The sequence below is a fragment of the Hemicordylus capensis genome, chromosome 5, assembly GCF_027244095.1.
Source record: "Hemicordylus capensis ecotype Gifberg chromosome 5, rHemCap1.1.pri, whole genome shotgun sequence".
Taxonomy (NCBI): Eukaryota; Metazoa; Chordata; class Lepidosauria; order Squamata; family Cordylidae; genus Hemicordylus; species Hemicordylus capensis.
In genome coordinates this window covers 189,510,949-189,533,877 of record NC_069661.1, presented here as the reverse complement: position 1 = coordinate 189,533,877, position 22,929 = coordinate 189,510,949, and the positions used below count along the sequence as shown (strand labels likewise).

The 22,929-nt window shown below is 44.6% G+C and overlaps 1 protein-coding gene across 2 annotated transcripts in view; it reads left to right on the top strand.

Annotated features, from left to right (window-relative positions):
• Positions 1-6,031: 6,031 nt before the first annotated feature.
• PTPRR (protein tyrosine phosphatase receptor type R) overlaps positions 6,032-22,929 on the top strand; it is a 198,781-nt gene continuing 181,883 nt past the window's right edge. Inside the window, exon 1 of one of the 2 annotated variants that reach the window (XM_053258076.1) lies at positions 6,032-6,222. In XM_053258076.1, the coding sequence (XP_053114051.1) occupies positions 6,159-6,222 (64 nt within the window). In that variant the 5' untranslated portion in view covers positions 6,032-6,158. The remainder of the gene's footprint in view (positions 6,223-22,929) is intronic. The other variant, XM_053258074.1, reaches the window with a different exon arrangement.

Here is a 22,929-nt window from a genome sequence, read left to right as displayed (position 1 = left end):
AGTTTTTTTAAATGCTTGCAGTTACTAAATCAGTTCCAAGTTGAACAGAGTTTGCCCATCACTATTACAGGAAAAATAATATATCATATTGTTTTGGAGTATGAAAGCCAGTCCATGAAAATACTGTGATGTTAGTTGAAAGTTACATAAGAACAGACCTGCTGGATCAAACCCAAGGCCTATCTAGTCCAGGATTCTGTTTCACACAGTGGCCCATGAGATGCCTCTGGGGAGCCTACAGGCAAGAGGTATGTGCATGCCCTTTCTCCTGCTGTTGCTCCACTGTGACTGGTATTCAGAGGCATCTTGCCTCTGAGGCTGGAGATGGCTCACAGCCACCAGAGTAGTAGCCTCTGATAGACCTGTCCTCCATGAATTTGTCTAAGCCCCCTTTAAAGCCATCCAAGCTAGTGGCCATCACCACATCCCATGGCAGAGAATTCCATAGATTAAATATGCACTGTGTGCATATTTAGGACCAACAACCACTTTTCAATGCAGTTTACAGACTAACACTTTTAAAAAGTTAAATAAGACAAACCAGTAATATTGCAGTTGTCGCAGGTCTCTTCGGGAGTCTAAGGCATACGCTTCCTGGCCTGCATTTTCTCCTCTTCTGCTTCCCCCTTGGGACATACAGGTCTTTTAAGTAGGTCCTGGGAATGTGGAGGAGGAGAATGTGGGGAAGTGGTTTGTTGGTCCTAAATTTCCTGGCCTTCAAGTTCATGGGATGACCCTTGGTTCTAGTCTTGTGAGAGATGGAGAAAATTTTCTCTGTGTCCACTCTCTCTACTCCATGCATAATTTTATACATCTCTATCATGTCTCCCTGTAGTCAACTTTTTTCCAAACTAAAGAGCCCCATGGAGGAGTGGCAACCATCCCATATGGACCATTGTTTTAATATAGGCCTATCAGGGTTGCAGAGAAAATAAATGAATTGATCCTACCTTTGCTGGTAGCCTTTGTATTCTTATTGTAAGTGTGAATCAGCCTTTTCAAAGAGCCTTTACATTTGAGCATGATCTTGTAGAAAAATGGATAGATGTTATATGATCCCACTATAATGAGAAATGTAGATGCTTATAATGTGATGTATAAAAGGAAAGTAGCTCATTTAGATTCCAGTAATCTCTGTGCTCTGAAGAGCATGTGACCCTTTGTGTTGTCCCACAAAGTTGCCACAAAGAAATGCGAGACACGTCCCTTTATTTCCATCTTTCTTTAGGATCGGAATAAGATCTGCAGATATAACCTAGACCTGCAAATACTAGTACATTTACTTTACAAGTGCATATTATTTAAGTGCATGTATGCAGAATTTCAATATAGAACTTGTGAGCTCATCAGGGCAGGGGGTGGATTTCCCTAGATCTTAACCAGGATATTGATTTTGAGAGCATCTTGTGCACATAATCCTCCTAACAAACACTGGCTGACATCCTGACTACATTTACTTGAGGAAGTCCCATTTATTTATTTGACATATTTGTATACCACCCCAAAATTATGTCTTTGGGTGGTTTACAATAAATTAATACAAATTACAACAAAATTAGTTGTTCTAGTAAGAACTAATCTGCCTACTTCCTTTTCACTATTTCTACAACTGGACTAAATTTGGTTCAAATTGAGTTCACACATCTGCCATCTTGGATCAGGGTGGATGACATCATCACAAACTACACCATTGGGGCATTCCTATATTCCTACATTCCAGATGTAGCAAATTCAGTTCAAACCAGTCACAAGTTAGCCCACTTGTGCCTAAAAAGGTTTATGTGTCCTCCATATTGATTTGGAGTGGATGACATCATCACAAACTATGCCCTTGAGATGTCCCTGTGTGTCACTCACTACAACTGTACCTCATTTGGTTCAAATCAATTAGACAGTCTACAAGATAGCCCACTTGTGCCTCAAACATTCCCGCATCCACCATCTTGAATTGGGGTGAATGTCATCATTACAAACTATGCCATTGGAGCATCCCTATGTTACAGTGGTAGCAAATTTTATTAAAATTGGTTAGGCAAGTTAGCCCACTTGTGCCTCAAAAGTGTACACATCCGACATCTTGAATTGTGGTGGATGACATCATCCCAAACTACGCCATTGAGATGTCCCTATGTGTCCCTACAACTGTACCCGATTTGGTTCAAATTGGTGTAGGTGTTGCGAAGTTGGTGGGGGACACACATGCATGGACACATGGAATGCTGGGAGATCTCATAAGCCTACTGGAAAGGAGGCTAAAAATGTTAAAACTTTACAATAATTTAAAATTTAAAACAATATTAAAAATTATTAAAACGGTGAGCCCTTTCTCACAATTGGTGAGAAAGGGCTACAGAGTAAGTGGGGAGGAACCTTTAAAAACTTACCTCCTCACAGACAATCCTTGTTGGGAGTCTGGGTGCAGAAATCGTGCACCCAGACGTGCAGCTGCCTCCTCAGGCAGTGTGGGCATCGGGATGCCCAGAGGCATCGCCCCACCCCCGGAACCTCCAAAATGCACCATGCGAGCGTGCGGTGCATTATGGGGATCCCCCTTCCCCTCCCTGAAGCTGGCCGGGAGCCCCGCAGTAGTCTGCCAGCAGCCGGGGCTGGCAGACAGTTACAAAAATGGGGTTAAGAGAGTGCTTGCTCTCTTAACCTCATTTAGGAGGGTGGCTGGCTTGGTGAGTTTGTCACCGAGGTGCTGCTGGGATCAGGTCCAATCTCAGCAGCTCTCACATGTGGGCAGGACCGGGCTTGGTTTTGTAGCCCAGTTTTGCCTGCACATAAGAACAGCCTCAGTGAGCCAGGTCTCACAATCAGTGAGACCCAGTTTAGAAGGGTGAGTGGGGAGGGAGCCCTGGGTGGCCGGATCAGCTACCCACATGATTGCTGGCTCCATGACGGAGCTGGCGGGGATGCGTGTGGCCCCGTGAAGCTCCAGAATGCCCTGTGCAAGCACGCAGGGCGTTCTGGGAAGACCCTTGGAGCTGGGAGGTGGCTTTTCACCTCCCCTCCAGGGGTCTACTCATGAGTAACCACGGTGCGGAGCCGTGCTGCGGCTACTCACGATCTTTAAAACCAGGTTTGCGGAGCACTCGCTCCGCAAACCTGGTTTTAGGGCAGGAGTACTTAGGTGGGTTACCCGCCTAGGAACCACCGGGCTCGCAGCCAAGCCCGATGGTTCACACAATGGGGCAAAATCGGGCTAGCCTCCACTAGCCCGATTTCACCCCATCGTGTGAATAGCCTCAGTATCTAATTAAAAGCCTGGGTAAACAAATCTGTCTCGACCGCATTTTAAAAATTTGTCAGAGATGGGAAGGGCAGGGAGCCCTTCTAAAGTCTCAGGGCAGCAATAGAGAAGGCCCATCCCTAAGTAGCCACCAGACGAGCCAGTGGCAACTGCAGATGAACCTCTCTGATAAGCTTAATGAATTAAAATTAAAAGGACAAGTTAGGCATTGTGTTGAGTTGTACCACTCTGCTACCACAGATACAGGTGGGGTAGGACAGAGCACAGTTTGTATGTGAGAGTTGGTCTATGGGAGGATACCTGGTCTTATGGTAGCAAGCATGAATTGTCCATTTTGCTAAGTAGGATCTGCCCTGGTTTGCATTTGAATGGGAGATGACATGTGACATGGGGGCAGGGCGTAGCTGGGGGAGAGGGGGCCCGTGTTCACTCATCTCTCCAGTGGCCCCTCAGAGTGAGGGAAATAATGAAGAAGATAGGGAGGGGTTGAGCTGGGGGGCCATCAGGAGCCAGAGGCCCCAAGTTCTTGGAACCCATCTGCTCTCAGTTATAGCTACACCCCTGCATGGGGCCATCCTGGGAAGAGCTTACATGCAGAAGGTCCCAGATTCCCTCCCTGGCATCTCCAAGATAAGGCTGAGAGACACCTCTGCCTGCAACCTCGGAGAAGCTGCTGCCAGTCTGTGTAGACAATACAAGCTAGATGGACCAATGGTCTGACTTGGTTTAAAGCAGTTTCCTATGGTCCTATTTTTATGTTTGGAATGAAGTGGAGGCATAACTGAAGCATCTTCCTATGGCACCATTGGACAGTCATTGAGGCTATTCCCACGATCAGGTGAAATCGGGCTAGGGGAGCCTAGCCCAATTTCGCCTGACCATGAGAACCACCGGGCTTGCAGGCGAGCCCGGTGGCCTCCAAGCGGTTAACCTGCTAAACTACTCCTGCCCTAAAACTACCCCTGCTCTGCAAACCCGGTTTTTTGAATTGTGTGTGTTGCTGTGGCGTGGCTCTGCGTTGTGGCAACTCACGAGTAGACCCCGAACCAGGAGGCTTAAAAGCAGCTTCCCGGCTTGGGGGTCTCTCCAGCTCACATTTGCTCAGGGCATGCTGGAGCTTCCAGGGGCCACACGGCCCCCGATCCTCCCAGCCCCTGCCAGCTCCATAACAGAGCCAGCAGTCGTGTAGGCGGCCGGTTCGGCTGCCTGGAGAAGACTGCCTGCTTGTGTGTGGGGAGAGCAGGCTAAGCCCGCTCTCCCTGCTAACCCTCCCCAGGCGACTCCCACTGGTCGTGGGAACCGCCCCCTAATCTAGTATAATTCTTTGAACATACATGTAAATAAGACTGTATACAGGTAGAATCTTCTGATAACTGAATGTTTGTTGTACTCAACTCAACATCATAAATGTCAGCTTTGCATATTGGTTGTACTGACATTCTTATTTTGTTTCTTTCAATATGTAAGAATTAAGGAATTCACAACATTGGGCTATGATAAGAGTTTCTTCTTTACATGGCTTTATAAAACAGGGTTAAATGAATGGTTAGAGAAGAGGTGTTTTAAGGAATATTATTATTATTATTATTAAGGAATATATATATATAATTTATTATTATTATTATTATTATTATTTTACATTTTATATCCCGCTCTTCCTCCAAGGAGCCCAGAGCGGTGTACTACATACTTGAGTTTCTCCTCACAACAACCCTGTGAAGTAGGTTAGGCTGAGAGAGAAGTGACTGGCCCAGAGTCACCCAGCTAGTATCATGGCTGAATGGGGATTTGAACTCGGGTCTCCCCGGTCCTAGTCCAGCACTCTAACCACTACACCATGCTACTGAACCTCCATGTGTAGTAGTAGTATACTTCTAAATAGCAGATTGTGAGAATGTACAGCAGGGAGAGCACATCATCTCGACTCTCTACTTATGTTCTTTCCAGAGGCATTTCTTCAGCTGTGGAGATACTGGGTTTGTATGAAAGCCTGCAGGGGTAAAGGAGCTGGGAGGGGTGGAGGAGGCAAATGCTTCCAGATTACACTCAGCACCAGAAGCATATACTAGTCAGGTTTGTTTACAAGTATGATTTTCCTTGAGAAAATATTTTCTATCAACCATAGCAGCATACCCTCTTGTCCTTAGGTTTTTGGAAAGGCCGTGTTTCTGTGTGTGTTTTGTAAATATATATTTAATTTTCACTTGTTTATCCCATCTTCCTCAATAAACTCAGGGAAGTGTACAATGTTGTCCCTCCTATTTTATTTTATTCTCACAACAATTCTGCGAGGTAGGATAGACCAAGAGATTGACTGGGCAAATATCATCCAGTGAGCTCTATGGTTTGCAGAGTTTTATGGGGTAGGGTTTTGAACCTGGGTCCCCCTGCACATAGTCCTAAACTTTAACCACAATACTCACAATTAATTACCTGTCAATATTGCAAAATGGACAATGCATGACAACAGGTAATTCGGTTCCAGTCTGGAAGGAAATGGAGAAGTGGTGGGCGGGAGGGGGGGGCGGTGGCATTTGCCTAAAAATGTCTCACTTATCAGAAAATGTTACCTATGTACAAAGCGGCCTGACATACAGCTTCTTACGCTGAGTGAGCATAACTAAAGATGCTCACTGTATTAAATTTTTGTGACAGGGATGCATTTTGGCCGACTTGGCCAACAGAAAATGCCACCAGTAGACAAACCTGAGGGTATGTCTTTCTAGAGCGACACCGGCAGCAAGTCCTGGTGGCAGGAGAGGGCAGCAGCTTTCCTTTCGCTGCTGCACATGCGTGGTTTTCTCAAGCATGCTCATTAACCAGGAAGGAGGAAAACCTGATGGGCAGCAAAACCTGCTACTGCTAGAGAGCCAGATCGACGCTCTCCCGGCTGCGTGAAAGCACCATGTGGAGGACAGCAGGGTCCCTTCCCCTTGTGTGCTTGTTATGGCTGCATCTCCAGGCTGCAGGTAAGCAGAAATTGGCTACGAATGAATAGCAGTGAGGCGAGCGGCGGCGCCTTTCGCGGCGGGCAATGGGGGTTTGCTCTGAACACCCAGGCATGTTGAGCTGGAGAGAGAGACGAGCTCCTGGCCAAAATTGCAATCAGTGCCAACTTATTCTGACCGATTAAAGCACCTGTTGGGTGGCAATTGCGTCTTTGGATGGTGTGTGTGTGCGTGTCTGTGTGTGTGTGGGAGAGAGAGAGAGAGAGAGAGAGAGAGATCGTCCTCAATATGTTGGATCTCTGTGTTGCTGGAGGCTTTTTGCTGGTAACGGTAAATTGGTGTCAAATCAACTTAGGACTCCCCCCCCCCGCCACCTTTTAGTGCGTGCATTTTAGTGGATGATTTGGCATTCAAAAGGGTAGCCGTTCGCCACAGAGATGCTGAAATCCATTTGCAGCTCCTGCGAGGTTTTGCTCTCCGATCTTGCTGCTTTGAATCTGTGTCTCGACTCCTTAATCAGATCTGTTCCAGCTCTCCCCGGAAGCATGGAGCTGATTCTCCCTTCGGAAAGGCTGCGATCCTTTTATTTGCTTAAGTGTCTCTTCTACCGATACAGTAATAGTTTCGAGAGGGGGTGGGTGGGGCTGTTATGTGCTTGTGCGTTTCTGTCCAGGTCTTTCGGTGTTATGAACGCATTCAGGTTTCAGCACCAGGGTCAGCGGCAGCCGAAATACCTAGAAATGCAAAGCAGGAGGCAGTGTGCAGGGAGGAGGGAGGAAACCCAAACATCTGTACAAATCCTGCCGTCCGGAGCACTGTTAGATAGAAACGCCGTAATTCAAAATAACACAGCGTGTTAAACGCTTCGCTGTTGGCCTGTCAGGTAGTATAGATCCCATACAGAGATTAAACGTTTATTCCATCCTGACTGAGGGCGGTTCATGGTGGATTTGTAAAGGAAATCGCACAGCTCAGAACTGTAGGCATGATGGAGGCTGCTTTTTAAAATGTGTGTTCAGATGAGGAAATCGCATTTTAGAAAGGTGAAATCCCGCTGTGACAGCTGTCTCTTGTGCACTGGCCCTGTAGCTGGGATAATAAATCCCCCCTTTGCATACCTAGCAAAACCTTTGCAGCTTTCAGAAAATGTGGGAAATGGAGCACTGCAAATGCTGTGCGTCCCCTTACCAAGACAGATTTTCAGTTCATCGCTCAGTTTCTGTCTAGCTATTATTCCTGCATTCAGGCAGAGCCATGGCTCAAACAATATCACAGTCTTCTTCTGTTGATTCTTTCACTGCCCCAAATAGCATGAACTCTCCTCTTAAACAGAAAGAAAACCCTTTGCCAGGGATGTAATCACACCTGCTAACTAAGCAAAGAGGCCTCTTTCAAAGTGGCAATTCTCTTATATTTAGCAGGGGGAGAGCAACTGGCCCTATCCAACCCCAGCACAGCATCCCTCCAGTGGCTGTTGCTGGTATCTGCCTTATGTTTCTTTTTAGATTGTGAGCCCTTTGGAAACAGGGGACCATCTTCTTGGTGTATTCTTTATTTGTCTATGTAAACCACTTTGAGAAATTTGGTTGACGAGTGGTATATAAATATTGCAGTAGTAATTAAATGCTAGAATCGCAGCATTGCCCCCTTTTAGCAAATAATGCTGTTCTGCTTTCTGCAGTATAAATGGATGTTGTCTCTTGACTCCAACTTGCTTAGATTTTGAATTTCACTCCCCATTTGTCTTGAGTGGGCATACATGGCTACAGATTATGGTGGTGTGAGGAAATATTAAACACAAGGGAATTTCTAAGGAAGTTCTTGTTCTTGGAAACTAGGTAAGATCTCACTGATCACAGGCTCTCATAGGCTCTTCACTACCCCACCACTTCTGCTGATAACTTCATTACACCTTTCCTTGCTTCAGAGAACTCAGATGCTTAAATCATTCTCTCTGTCTGTGCCATGGTAGTATTGCCAGACAGTAATTTCTGGCACCTTCTTCCCTCCTGCTGGTTCTGTGCAACACTTTAGAAGGATTATTGCATGGGCTTAGAGCTTGGATCGTAGAGACTATAGCATCAGCATGGAATGTTGGAATACATTATTCTCAATGATATTTCAGATTTGGATAAAACATTCTTAAGGTTCTGAACCTAAAGAACTCTGTATTCCTATATTTATTTGAGTTTTATACTTTGCAACATTGATTACATAAATTATATAACTACATATACCCAAAACTACAATAAACCTGAAATATAATTACACATACAAAACCATATAGATAGCATGTGACTGTCTCCATCCATTATTATTATTATTATTATTATTATTATTATTATTATTAATTCATCATACCACTGAAAAGGTTATCAAAGCAGTTTACAAAGAAAAAGAATTATAAACAAAAGATGGTACTCTGTCCTCAAAGGGCTCACAGTCTAAAAAGAAACACAAGGAACACTGTAGTGGGGTTGAATAGGGGCAGTTACTCTCCCCCTGCTTAATAAAGAGAATCTCTAGTTTGAACTTTTTACTGAGTTAGCAGGGGAATATGTCATTACATCATTGCAAATGAACATATTAATAGCCTGGTGAAAAATCATTTAATAGTTCACACTTCTCAGATGACATGGAGAATTGGTTATTTGGAGACATCTAGATGAAGCCCCTGAAGAGGCCCTGTTGTTAATCCACTTCAGATACAATGCGGCCCTACAGTTCTGTGACTAAAATCTTACAACCCCTCTCCCTCTTACACATGCTTTAAGCTTGCTCCACCCTTATCCCTGAGCTCTTCATCTGCCCACCAAAGTATCAGGTTCCAGGTGGCTGCTATTTAATTGTGTAGGTTTGTATTCATCTCTGGTACTTGTGATCTTGTAATCCTGGGTAACACATACTGTTGAATATCTTACCTGGTTGAGAAAAGTGGCCTGACCCAGTGGTCTTAATTGCTGGGATGCTTTACCAGATTTCAATGTTCTCTCTCCCTTTCCAAAATTGCTTATGGACTTCAGCTATTGCGGTTTTCAAAGAAAGAGGCTTGAGACCTTTTCCATGAAAAACCTTCAACTTCTTCTAGATTGCCTTGAACAACAGGAAAATCATCATCATTAAATTACTGTGATGATTTGAAATGCTTTTTAATCTCCATATGACAGCAATTAATTTTAACATCAGAAAGTGCCATGCTAACATCTTTCCTTCATAAAGGATGTATTTTGGCATTAAACCTTGATATTTCTACACTAGTTTTCATTTGGTTTATTAAGGCTGCAATCCTTACCCAAGGTCCCATTCAAGATGATTCATGCAGTTTTAATACTCCTTCATGTAGTGTTTAAACCAAGTGATCAGGGCTAGTTTGGATGTTTAAACCCCGCATGATCATGTGCATGCAGGACAGCACCCTCCCACTTCGCACATGATCTTAGGTGTGTTTGCTCAGAATACAGACCACTATGTGCAGTGGGCAGGGGTAAAGAAATATTGGCTCTGTTCACCAGCTAGACAAAAAGTTTCACTCACCGAGTAATGTTTGTGCATTACTCATCAGGATTTTTTTCGCTCATCAGGCATCATTTTTCACTCATCACAGACTAGTGGATTTCCTGTTGTGAGCCTTCCAGAGAACAATTATGGGGCGGCTAACAAATAAAGTGCATTAATAATAATAATAATAATAATAATAATAATAATAATATTTTATTACGCTCAGTAGGTTTGTTTAGTAGGATGCTGCTATTCAGCCCATTTCTGTTTATGTTTACTCAGAAGCACATCCCACTGATTTCAATGGGACTTAATTCATGAAAAAGTGTGTTTAGGATTGCAGCCTCAGTTTAGGAATTGATTCTAAACACACGGGATTATATCCAAAGGTGTCCTTCCTCTGATGGAAGGAGCTTCTTCTGAAGGAGGGACTTCTTGTGTTGGAGGAAGTGAAGTTTTGAATACAACCAATTGATTTGATGGCTATACCACTTTACTCTGCAGGTGGGGCCTCACATTACTGAATTTCCCTCAACAGAAAATATCTTTGTATATAGGAAACTAGCATGTCAGGAAGAACCCTAGGTCCTAGATATCTCCTTCTTGACATCTAGTGTTCTGTATGTGAAGATCTTTTGCATGGACTAACATTCAATCATGAGACTCCCACCTGTTTTCTGAAGTGGTACAGCCCAGGAGTTTATCATTCCAATAAAAATGAACCCAATATAAAACTAACACTGTGTTTCTTAGATCTCTCCTGAATGACAAAGAGCATTTTGTTCTTCTGACCAATTGCATTGTGCAAATCATCTAATCATGGTCTACAGTTTTGAACCATGTTATAAATGAACTCTGCCCATTCCTTGAAGAGAATGACCTCAAAACCGTGGTGCATCAGCTGCTAACCTCCAGGTTGGACTACTGCAATGTACTCTATGTAGGGCTGCCTTTGTAAGTAGTCCAGAAAGTAGTCCAGAAACTTCGGTTAGTCCAAAATGCAGCAGCCCGACTGGAGAGGAGAGCTGGTCTTGTGGTAGCAAGCATGACTTGTCCCCATAGCTAAGCAGGGTCTGCCCTGGTTGCATATGAATGGGAGACTTGATGTGTGAGCACTGCAAGATCTTCCCCTCAGGGGATGGAGCCACTCTGGGAAGAGCAGAAGGTTTCAAGTTCTCTCCCTGGCTTCTCCAAGATAGGGCTGAGAGAGATTCCTGCCTGCAACCTTGGAGAAGCCACTGCCAGTCTGTGAAGACAATACTGAGCTAGATAGACCAATGGTCTGACTCAGTATATGGCAGTTTCCTATGTTCCTATGTTTCTGGGGTAGCCCGGAGAGACCATATCATGCCTGTTCTTAAAAAGCTGCACTGGCTGCTGGTATGTAGGGATGTGTGAGCCAGACTCGACATCGAGCCGGCCCGGTTTGAGCGATTCAAGGTTGAACTGGACCACTTCCCCTTCTAAGAACTGGCTCATGGAGGTATACTTGTAAAGGGGAATCCATCTAGGGGCTTCCCTAGCCTAAAGGGGCTTCCCTAGCCTAAGAAGGGGGGTGGTGGTGAAAAGGGAATCCTTTACTTTTAGTTTCCTGCCACCAGGGACAGCGGTGGCGTGGCTGTGGTGGTTCCTCCAACCCCATCTCCCATGGCCTCCCAAATGACAGGTTGGGCTGGCTGTGGCCAGGTTCGGGTTTCTGCACAGACACAGAGCTCCTTAGAGTGGCCTCTGCACGTTTGCAGAGGCCATTTGTGTTACTACGCAAATTGTGTAGTGATGCAAATGGCATTTACACCACAACAGAGGCCACTCTAAGGGCCTCTGAGCATGAGCGGAGGCAGAACCGGGCTGCAGCCAGCCTGGCCTGTCACTTGGGAGGCGGGAGCGGTTGGAGGAGCCCCTGCCCCATCCTCCAATGTCATGGTTGCTGCCATGGCCACCACTGTCCCTGCTATCGGGAAACTAAAAGGTAAAGGATTCCCTTTTTGCCACCCCCTCTTCCTAGGCTAGGGAATCCTCTTTACTTGTAATGGGGAATCCTAACCAGATTCCCCTTTACAAGTATACCCCTGAGCGGCCCGCAAGCTCCCACTCAGCTGGCTCGATGGACAGACCGGATCTTTTTCGGCCAAGCCTGAGCCCAGGTTAGGCTGGCTCAAATCTGGTCCAGATTCTAGACAATCTGGCAAAACTGGTTCTGTGCACACCCCTACTGGTATGTTTCTAGGCAAAATATAAATATAAAACCTGAGAAAACACCTGTCTTTGCAAGATCCCCACTGCTTGTTAAGATTACCAGGAGCGATCCATCTGTGGGTGTCACCAGTTTGTCTGGTAGCAACTTGGGATCAGACCTTTTCAGCAGCCTTCCCTAGATTGTGGAATGTGTTTCCTGTGCATATAAGATGGTTATCCTCCCTGGAGGCTTTTAAAAGAGCCACAAAGACACACCAGTCTGACTTTTAGTAATAGTTAAGTGGTTTTAATGGGTTTAAATTTGTTTTATGTTAATATTTTATATGATTTTATTTTTGACTGTGCATCACCCTGAGCTATTTGAGGCTGGGCATTATATAAATGAAATAAATAAATAATGGTAAATAATGATTTGGTGTCATGTATCCATTTATAGTCTGATAATGTATTGCTTATAGTGTTGCTGTGAGTCACAAATTATATCCTTTCTCTGAATTGTGGCTGAAACAACTTAGCTTTTCAGTATGGCTCCTATCCAGAGTTCATGATATATGAGAGATTTTCTGATGTGGTGAAATCACAAATGCAACCAATAAGAAAATCAACAACATTCACTATTTTAGGAGCAAAATAGATTTGTAGGCAATGACTGTAATGTGAACTCTGAAATATTCTGGCCAGAATATTGATTACTCTTTCATTGTACGAGAGAGATACAAGAATCACGGTGTAAGGTTTATTGCAATAGTAATATCTTGAAACTCATCAAAAGTGTATTTTGGCTACAACATTAGTCTGAACCTAAAATCACTCTCCACATCGACAGGTGTGAAGGGTGCTTTTTAAAGAGGAAAACATTGCATGAGTGATGGCTAAGACAAAACAAAGAAAGCTCTATAAATATAACAACGACCATGCCAAAATATCTGCACAAGAGAATTTATTTAAAGAATATGGCCACAGTCCAACACAGTTAGGTGCACAAGGCCATTGGAATTAATGGGCACAAGATGTTTAACCTTAAGCAGAACTGCAGCCAATTAATAACATCCGTAGCAGGTATGCATGCACTTAACTGAATCCTCTGCAAGTGAGCATTGTGGAGAAAGGTTTAAAATAAATATTAATTTGGCATCCCATGTTGTCAATCTGTTCAATTCAGCATTTCGATACTGGCATTACTGAAGAGGCAAGTTTTGGGCGGTATACAAGTATGTTAAATAAATAATAAATAAATTTCTTGGAGAGTATTGCTTAAGAAGGCATCAGATGGCCTTGATACTGTCAATAATGGCCTTTATGGTTTAAATAAAGGTTAGGGGGAGCCATAAAAAACACGCATGCTACTTTCAAGTTGTTGCCCAGTTCCGATGCCCCACAAACTCAGCCTAAATGAAGCACAATAATAATAGCATGCATTGTCTGAATTGTCCCCATGGAGGTGGACATCTCAGTATAATCAAAGTACGGCACTCCTAATATCAATGTAGAATTGCAGAATTATTTTAGAGTGGAAAAGATAAATTGTGCTACTGTGTACTATGCAAATATATTGTGCATATGAAAAGATATCATTTTTTTCATTTCATGTCTATATTTCACTGTGCCACTATATTTCACAATACTACTGTGCCACCACGGTACATATGTTGGAAACATTTGTGGTGGCACATTGAAATCTGGCTTTAGGTACATGGCAATGCAAGCAGGTGAGCATTCAACTATGTCCTCCACATGCAAGAGCTGTTGTGGTCCAGTTGACATTGGTTGGAACTGGGACATAAGGGACTGAGTCTAAATCCCTCCTATGTCAAATATTCTTTGTTTAACCTCAAACAAGTCACTCTCTGCAAAATGGGGATCAAGTGGTTAACGCACCCAAATTGGTATGAATTGATCCCAAAAAAATCAGTCCGTTAGTCTCCCATAGAGAGTTAATCATTATAACACAAGATTAGAAGACAATACTGTTAATAAGAGAAAGTATTAGTATTTGGTCCAATGTAATCATATATGCATTTGTAGTATCCCATATCGTCAAGATAGTGGGGAAATATATACATATATACTTCATTACAGAGGCTCCATGGATACAACTATCATGGAATTTTAAAGTTGGAAGGGACTTTCAAGCTACGGCAGTGCTAGACCAACATCCAGAATTGTCAGAGAAGTGCCTTCCTGACTGCCCAAGGCCTCCCTTCCAAGACGCCTGTTCAGGAGCAAGAAGAAACTAGGAGTGTACACAAAACTGCCCGGCCTGGTTTGGTTCCGAGTTTGAACCGGACATGAATCAGACCGGGCCAGTTCGGTTTTGTCCCCAATCAAAAACCCCCACCCCCGCTATTTGGTTCGGGGGAGGGGTGTTCGTCAGACTTTTAAAATAAAAAAACCCTTTTTTTAAAATTACCCCCTCAGGGGGTCTTCTCCGAGGTGGTGGTGGGTGCACAGAAGTTCCCCCTTCCCCCTGCCGGCCTTCCTTTTAACAAAAATCACCTGGTTTGGATGGTCTTCGGGCTTTTCTGGGCATATCTCCCAGAGCGGCGGTCATTTTGGAGGCCGCCACACCTGCCCAGTGGGACCCTGCAGGATGAAGACCACCCAAACTGGGTGAATTTTGCAAATAGGAAGGCCAGCGGGGGAAGATGGAAGCTCCGTGGACCACCACCACCTCGGAGAAGCCCTCCTGGAAGGATTAAGTTAAATTTTAATAAACCACTGAGGGTGGTTCGGCTTGACTGAATCTTCGAACTGAACTGGTTTGATATCGAACCGGTTCAGATTTGAACCTGTTTGCACACCCCTAGAGGAAACTAATGAAGATGCAAACTTTGGATCAGAACCAAGCTAGCTCCAAGAAAGGAAGGACCTTCCTGGTCCAGTATCAGCCCTTCACTTGCAGACAGGCCCCTGTTGGTACAACAGCTCACCTAGGAAGACTGTTCCTTAAGTCTGCTGATCCTTCTTACTCTCCTGTTGCCTACTCTATTAATCCAGTGCACTGCTGTGACTTCCCCTGCCCTAACCTGATTATTGCCCAGGAGCTTTTTCAGATGGCAACTTTACCGTGACTTTTACTTTGAAAGGGTGTACGTATTCACATATCGGCCAGATTTACCCTGAAGTCAGTGCGATATTTTAGAGAGCACTTCACACACAATTTGGGTTTTCTCCTCCATATTGGAACCTAGCCTGATTTATTTCTGGGGTTAAAACATCCTCTTTTTGCATCGGAGTATCTATTATGCTCCGAACTTGCAGTAAAGCCTTGTGGTAAACCCATGGTAAAGCCTGCTTCTGAAAAGCCTCCTGGTCACTGACCAAGCAGCTTTGCCTTATGTCTCGTATGGCCCTACTTGCCTGGGGTGTGATCAGTATTATTATTATTCCTATATGACTTTCAGTGAGGCTAGGATCAGAGAGCAGCATTCCTAAGGTCACCTAGTGAATTCTACCCTGGACCATGAATCATAGCTCAGTCCCTTAGCTTAGCCAGTACACTGTGCCAACTTAGTTGACATCCTAATAAATTTGCTTCAGATTGGGTTGTACATTCCTCTGGTTAAGGACATACTCGGGGGAAATTCAGAATGCTGCTCATAGTGAGAAAAATGTATTATAGGAATTAGTCTTTACATCCAGATAATGACTGACATCCTGACAGTGGCAGCAGCATCAGGAAAAAAAAATTGGTGGAGGGGCACAGTGCATTCATGGGCAAAGTGCATTCATGGGTGAGTGAACCATTTTCCATATAGAAGATTTCTGAAACAGAAATGGGAGGGTGATGGAGGAGCAAGCCACTTATGAGGGGGTGCTTGCCCCCCTGCACAGCCCCTCCCCCGGAGCAGGCCTTGCATCCTGACTAAATTTACTCAAGGAAGTCCCACTGAAGTTAAAAGAATGAGTTAGGCATGGCAGTGTATTTTTCCCAATATCTAGAAGCCAATTTCAACTGAAGAGATTTTAAAGCAGCACATGCTACTAAAAACATATTTTACAATAATATTAAGAGCACCCCCAGACAGCATAAGAATATAAAATCCTAATTTGGTGACAAATAAGGCAATACGTCTTATTACTGCCTTATTAATGATTGGAGAGGCAACAACTGGAAGCAGGGCTGGAGCAACTTTGTTTTCGCTTTCTGTTTGTTTGTTATACCACCTGCTGGGACATCAAGAAGACCATAAGATCTGTTGGCAACACAGCAGACCCTGTTCTGACATTTCTTAGTGTCTGGTCCGTGGCCTCTCCCCTTTCCTGACTGGTATGAAGACCTTTTTTTCACCTGGGTCTGTTGGTTGTAGGGGAAGGACTACTGTAGCCATTATTGCTTTAAAAGCCAAGGCTGTGCCATAGCTGCCCTTTGGTAGTGGTCTTCAGGGGTGGGACTGAGGACCTGGGGTAGGACATGCTGTCACCAGTTAGGCTTCCTCTGTTACATGTAGTTTTGGCCTGACATAGGGGTGTGTTTTGGTCCATCTGGAGATTCGGGGGGTGGGTGGGTGGGAGTGGTGTTCGGTGCCCCTGGGGTGGTTATTCCAGTGTTGGTGGGGAACAGAAGGAGATGTGGAATTGGCAGGGCAGCAGGCTGTTACAGGGGAAGGGAGATCAGAAACTTAATAGCTGTTACCCTTTCCAGCTCCCCTGCCAGCTCTTTGACATTGAGGGGTGGTACCAACCAACCAAAGAACCTCACTTTGCTTCTTTGTAGTGCCAGGTCAGTTCAAGATACAATAGAAATCATCCATGACTTGATTGTGGATGGTGGAGCCAACCTGGTGTGTATTGCAGAGACCTGGTTGGGGGAAACTAGTGGCCCAGTCTGGTCCTAGCTTCTTGCTCCAGGGTGGGTGAGCTGGTCTTGTGGTAGCAAGCATGATGTCCTCTTAGCTAAGTAGGGTCCACCCCAGTTGCATATGAATGGGAGACTTGATGTGTGAGCACTGTAAGATATTCCCCTTAGGGGATGGAGCTGCTCTGGGAAGAGCATCTAGGTTCCAAGTTTCCTCCCTGGCATTTCCAAGATAGGGCTGAGAAAGATTCCAGCCTACAACCTTGGAAAATCCACTGCCAGTCTGTGTAGACAATACTGAGCTAGATGGACCTATGGTCTGACTCAGTATATGGCAGCTTCCTATTTTCCTACTCTGTGGTGGAGGAAGTGAGAGGATGTGGGAGGGGACGTGGAGTGGCTGTGGTCCATAAGAATAATATCTCCCTTACTTGGATCCCTGTCAGGGAATTAACCTATATGGAATGTGTGTACCTAAGTCTGGGAATTGGGACTTCTGCTGGTGTACTGTTCACCCTGCTGCCCAATGGAATCCCTAACTGAGCTGACTGACATGGTTGCAGAGTTGGCATTGGAGTCACCCACATTGATGGTGGTTGTGGACTTCAGTGTTCACTTTGGGACCACTTGTCAGGAGCAGCTCAGGAGTTCATAGTGGCCATGACAACTATGTGCCTGTCCCAGGTGGTCTCGGGACCAATGCACATTGATGGTCACATGCTTGATTTAGTCTTCTGATCTGGTTAGGTAGTGTTCCATGGGTTGGGACGCCTGTGATTTCCTCATTGTCATGGATGGACCACCATCTGGTTAAGACTGTACTGACAACCCACTTCTGCAAGGGTGAAGGTCCTATTAGGATGGTCCACCCAAAAAGGTTATTGGATCTAAAAGGATTCCAAGAAGCCTTGGAGGGTTTTAAGATTGGTTCCACAAGGGATCCTGTCAGTGCCCTGATTCAGACTCGGAAAAATGAACTAACGTAGGCGAAAGACAGGATTGCTCATATGCGCCCCTCCCAACCCACTTATAAATTAGCCCCTTAGTATACAGAAGACGTACGGAAGCTAAACCGGCAAAGCAGGTAGTTAGAGCACAGGTGGAGAAAGATTTAACTCAAATCTGACAGCACAGAGTGCATATAATGATTTAAGCTCAGGCAATATATGTAACAAAGAAGCAGTTCCTTTCTGCATGCATTGCATGTGCAAGCTTATGTGCAGCAGAGTTGTCTGGGGTTGTGAGGGGACTCGTACATACCCCATCTCCCTTGAATCAGAATATAGAGCCATCGGTGACTTGCTGTGACACCTTTATTGAGTTTTTTGCAGATAAAATCTTTCAGATTTGAGCTCATCTGGATCCCATGGTTATTGCAGAATTTGTTATGGAGGTGTCCAGCAACTCCTCTTGTATGGTTAGTTAGGATCAGTTTCAGTTTGTGACTCCTGAGGATGTGGACAAGCTGCTTGGAGAAGTTCACCTTACCACCTTTTCTCTTGACCCTTGCCCTACATGGCTCATACAGTCTAGCAGGAATATTATTGGAGAAGGTCTTCTTAGTAACATCAGTGCTTCTCTAAGGGAGGGGAGGATACCTTCTTGTCTCAAGGAAGCAATTGTTAGACCACTTTTGAAGAAACCTGCATTGGATCCCTTAGCGCTAGGCAATTATAGTCCTGATGACACCCAGTTTAGGGAATATGATGTAAAGAAGGATAAATAGAAATGGAAATATCTTCTGTAAAATACTTGAGATGAGACTATTTATGAATGTAGAAGGCATGTAGGTTGCTAGTTATAATTTATTGGGGTGATATAAAGGCAAGGCCTCTTTCTTCTCTAACTTCTTCTGTCAGGAAATTATAGTGTCTGGTATCTTACCTTTCGGTAAGGTAATTTGGATAGAATAAAAAAATGGTGCATACTAGAAGGCCAGCTAGGGTTATCTGGGGAGGGACCATAGCATAGCAGACGAGCGTGTACTTTGCAGGTAGAAGGTCCCTGTAAACCTGAGCCATAAACAGTGGCCTCTAGATGGTGCAGGTCTCAAAGTCAGGAGGATTATGAGAGTCGGGCAGAGTTGGGGTCAGAGTCATGTTAGGGGTTGGAAACAGGGAGACTGACCAGGATCATGAAGAGAGCCATAGGTCAAGCATGAAGTTCAAGGTCAAGCTGGGAAGACAAACCAGAAGCCAGGAGGTTAAGCAATAAGTCAACAGTCAGAATGAAGCCAAAGCTGAGTCAAGCCAGAGGGACCAGACACAATGCACTAGGACCATGGATACCTTGAAAGTGAGACAAGGAGGCTGTTCTCATGAGCAGCCAAGGCTGGGTTAGGGCAGCTAAGACTGGACTTGGCTGCCTGTGAGAACCAGGGAGAGCTATGTGGTTCCCAGTGCCATGGTGACAGCAAACTTGCCTATAGAGCCCATCGGTTAGCCAAGGTTAAGGTAGCGAGTACACTCTTAACTCGGGCTAACTGCTCGTGTGCAAGCACTGGCTGCTTCCAGCTGGTACTGGCAGAGGAGCAGCCTCCCAGCTGCCACCAGGGCGATCCCCACAATGCTCTGTGCACTCACACGGTGCATTGTGGGATTTCTAAGGGCCTGGACGATGCGTCCTGACCCCCGTACTTCTGCGTTGCCTGGGGCAGCAGCGGACCATCTTGGCGTGCAGTCTGTGTTCCCTGACCACTCAGACCTGGCAGCCAGATCATCTGTAGGGAAGGTGAGCTTCTGCTGCCTTCCCTGCTACCTGCCCTCAAGCCCTCTTACACAATCATGAGAAAGGGCCCAAGGCTTGCTTCCGACAAGAAGCTGTGTATAGCCTTCCTGTTGTAAGGGATGCAGATAGTTGATTCCACAGGCTGGCATTTGCACAAAACCTGGAGGCTCAAGGGCCTGCTACAATTTCTCTTGAATTTAAATGTTTGTACCTCACCTTTCCATTCACTGGGATACTCAATATGGTTTAACTACAATATAAAACATACATTAAAGCATCAATAAAAGCATGAACCTACACAATAAATTCACCAAGAGGAACATTCAAAATAACAGAATAATCTAGGACAATACCAAATTACCAGTTATCCCCAAAGCCCTCTGGAATAACAGAGTTCTTACTTGTCACCCCTAACAATGGAAGTACCGAGTGACTCACCCTCAGAAAGGAAAGCCACAGTCTGAGCTGGCCCTGTTCCATGTAGCACATCAGATGGTGAGGGAACCTCTGATCATAGCCTCCAAAGACTAGCTGAATGAACAGGAGACTCTATGGAAAAGCACAGTCCTTACGATATCTCACAAGACTTCACTGAACACTATCTGCTTTGTGAAGGACAAGTAGGAAATGAAGTTCTCTACAAAAAGCAAACAGGATCTGTACAGGAGTAAAGCCTCCAGAGTACCTAATCCTGTATGCCTTTATCCATGTGAAAACAAGCCTTGATGCATGGCTATCAGATTCTGAACTACCATTTCTTGAAAGCAAAATTGTCTTCGTTATTCTCAATGGATTCCCAAGGCTAATGTAAAATTCTTAGGGCTAGTGCAAAAGAACAGCAAAACGTAGTGTAATATGATCATATCTTATTTTGAAAGCCTATCCTTTGATTATTGGTCTCTCACCTTCTTGGAAATATCCAAGTTTTACACAATATTAATGAATCCATATTCTGTGTATGAGTGAGTCAGAACAGTGAATGCATTAGAGACCAATCCATCAACTCTTAATTCACATGAGCAGACCCACAGAAATTCAATTACCCACAATATCAGATTTCCATTTCAGTTGAAACTTGAGGATGAAACTCATCTGTAGTTGTATAGTCAGAAGTGGCGGGTTGGGCTAAGCCCTTTGTTGTTCTGAGTGTCCTAAAATACTGCTGTGTTTATGAACTAGGCATGTATTCTTTATCCCCAGTGTTTTCTAGTCTGTTACGTTTTTGCTTAAAAAATCTTGACAATACCTCATTACTCCATAGTCTAATTTTAAAATGAATTTTCTTATCCAAAATTAAGTAACATCTGTGTTGTCAGTACAATGAATGAAGAAGAAAAACCCCTTTTGGACTATTCGGATGACTTCCTAAATGTCTGCAATAATGTTCATATCTAACTGTTATTAATGGAAAAGGTTTGGAGTACTGCTAATGCTTTATAGTCTCTACACACCAATGAAGTTCAGCCTGTTGCTACTGACATGTGACCTGTCATTTGAGTGGATTTGTTAAGCAGATATTAGAAATGCAAAGACTACTGGCTCCAGATGGTTTTATTTTTGGCTGTACATTTAGCATTGCTTAAAGCAACCTTTCAGTAGCCATGTTTGCTACTTCGGCATGTTCAGCTGCGGAGGGAGGTATAACTGAAGCAAAGGATAAACTGTTGTTCTGAGCCGATTTGAATAGAGCTGTGCCAGGGCCAGCCCTGGAATAAATGACACCAGGAACAAGGTGTGGCTTTGGTGCCCCCGCCCATGGTTCATTGATCAGTATTTCCAAGTTGTGTAACTTGTTCAAGACTGCAAAACCTAGTGATTAAGAGGCCCTCCGGTTTCCAGACTCTCCCAACAATTCCATGAAAAGGAACCTGAGTTACTACTTAGTAGTTTGCTGCTCTGCTGCCTGTGCTGTCCAGCACCAGTTCTGGGATCTCACTGAAATCTCACAGGCCTTCTTCAGGTTCTTTTTCGGCCTTCTTCCCTCTTTTTCTCCTTAGCTCATTGCAGTCAGTCTGCCCAACAAACAGTGAGCCACCAAGCTCAGCTAGGTGGCAACCCCCCATCTTGCCCATCCCTAAGGCCAGCACTGAGCTGTACATGTAATCAAAGATTTGTGTTTGGGGTGACGTTGGAACCAGAATTCATCCAAAGTGAAATTCGAAAGAGAATGAGGCTATTCTCATGACCAAATGGGAGTGGGTTGGAGGGAAGGCAGGATCCTACCTTCCTGCTCCCAGATGACCAGAGCCTCTGTTTGGTTCTGCAGCTCATGCACCCACACAAAAATGGCAGCGGTGTTCTCTAGAGCTGAAATCAGGAGCTGGGGCTTCCAGCTATGTCACAATGCATTGCATGAGCATCAGACAGGCAGCCCTTAGTACAGGAACAGCTCTCCTCTCCCTGGCCTTGCTTTCCATCCAACTCTCTGATTAACCTGGCTACTGATGTGCTGGCTGCACAGATAATTTATTATTTTATTATTTTATTTATATACCGCCCCTCCGAAAATGGCTCAGGGCAGTTTACATCAAAATAAACAGAAAAGTAGGATGGCTCTTTTTGTCTCCTACCCACTTTTAACCTTGGTAGCGGATCTGGGTTACTCAGGTTTGGAGCTGCTGGGCTGGGAGGCCTCCCAGTTCCTTGGACAACCATGGATGCTTGGGTTAACCCTGTCCTACCCAGGAATCTGTGGTGATGACAACAGGCTCAGTGTCAGGGCTGCTCCAAGATGAACTTGAAATCCAAAAGAATTTCTGGGTGGGTTCTATGGAGAAACATAGGAGAATTTTCTAAAATGGTTTCTCCACATTCCTTGCATTATTCTCTCTGTGTGTTCTACTGTAGCTGCTGCTTCCCAGCTTCCTCGGAACCTGTCCCTGTACCTTTTAACCATAGGAAGGCATAGAAAATGTTACAATTGCTTCATGCATTCTCATAAAAACAAAAACGGCAGCAAAGAAGAGGCTAGTTAAAGAGGTATAAGGAAGCACCTAACCAAGCATTTGGAAGCAGAGAGCAGTTTATCGCAAGGGAACTCTGTTTTTGTAAGCAGGCTCACATTTATGTCTTTACAAATCCAAGACCTACATTGCCTAAAGCTCCGCACACAGTTTCTGAGCCAGAAAAAAAAAAGATCTAACAAAACATAGAATCAAAATATATAGCCTTAGATCTATAAGCAGATCCATTGTAGCATGGAGCTCCGAACATCAAAAATGTGCAAAGTATGCCTGAAGTGTGAATTAGGTGTACAAATACAGATCCCTTCATGACAGTCAGTGTGAGCCAGTGGTCTGAATGGAGGAACTGAAATCTAGATCTGCAATCTAACTGCGTGACCTTGGAGTCTTAACTCTATTTCTGTACAATGGAAACAATAATGATCTGCCATGTAGGGGGTTGTGAGACTAAGGTTGCAATCCTAAGTACACTTCAGTGGCAGAGCCAGGGAATGGAGGCCTGCATAGTGACACCTCTTGCGCATGACATCACGCACATGTGGGTGT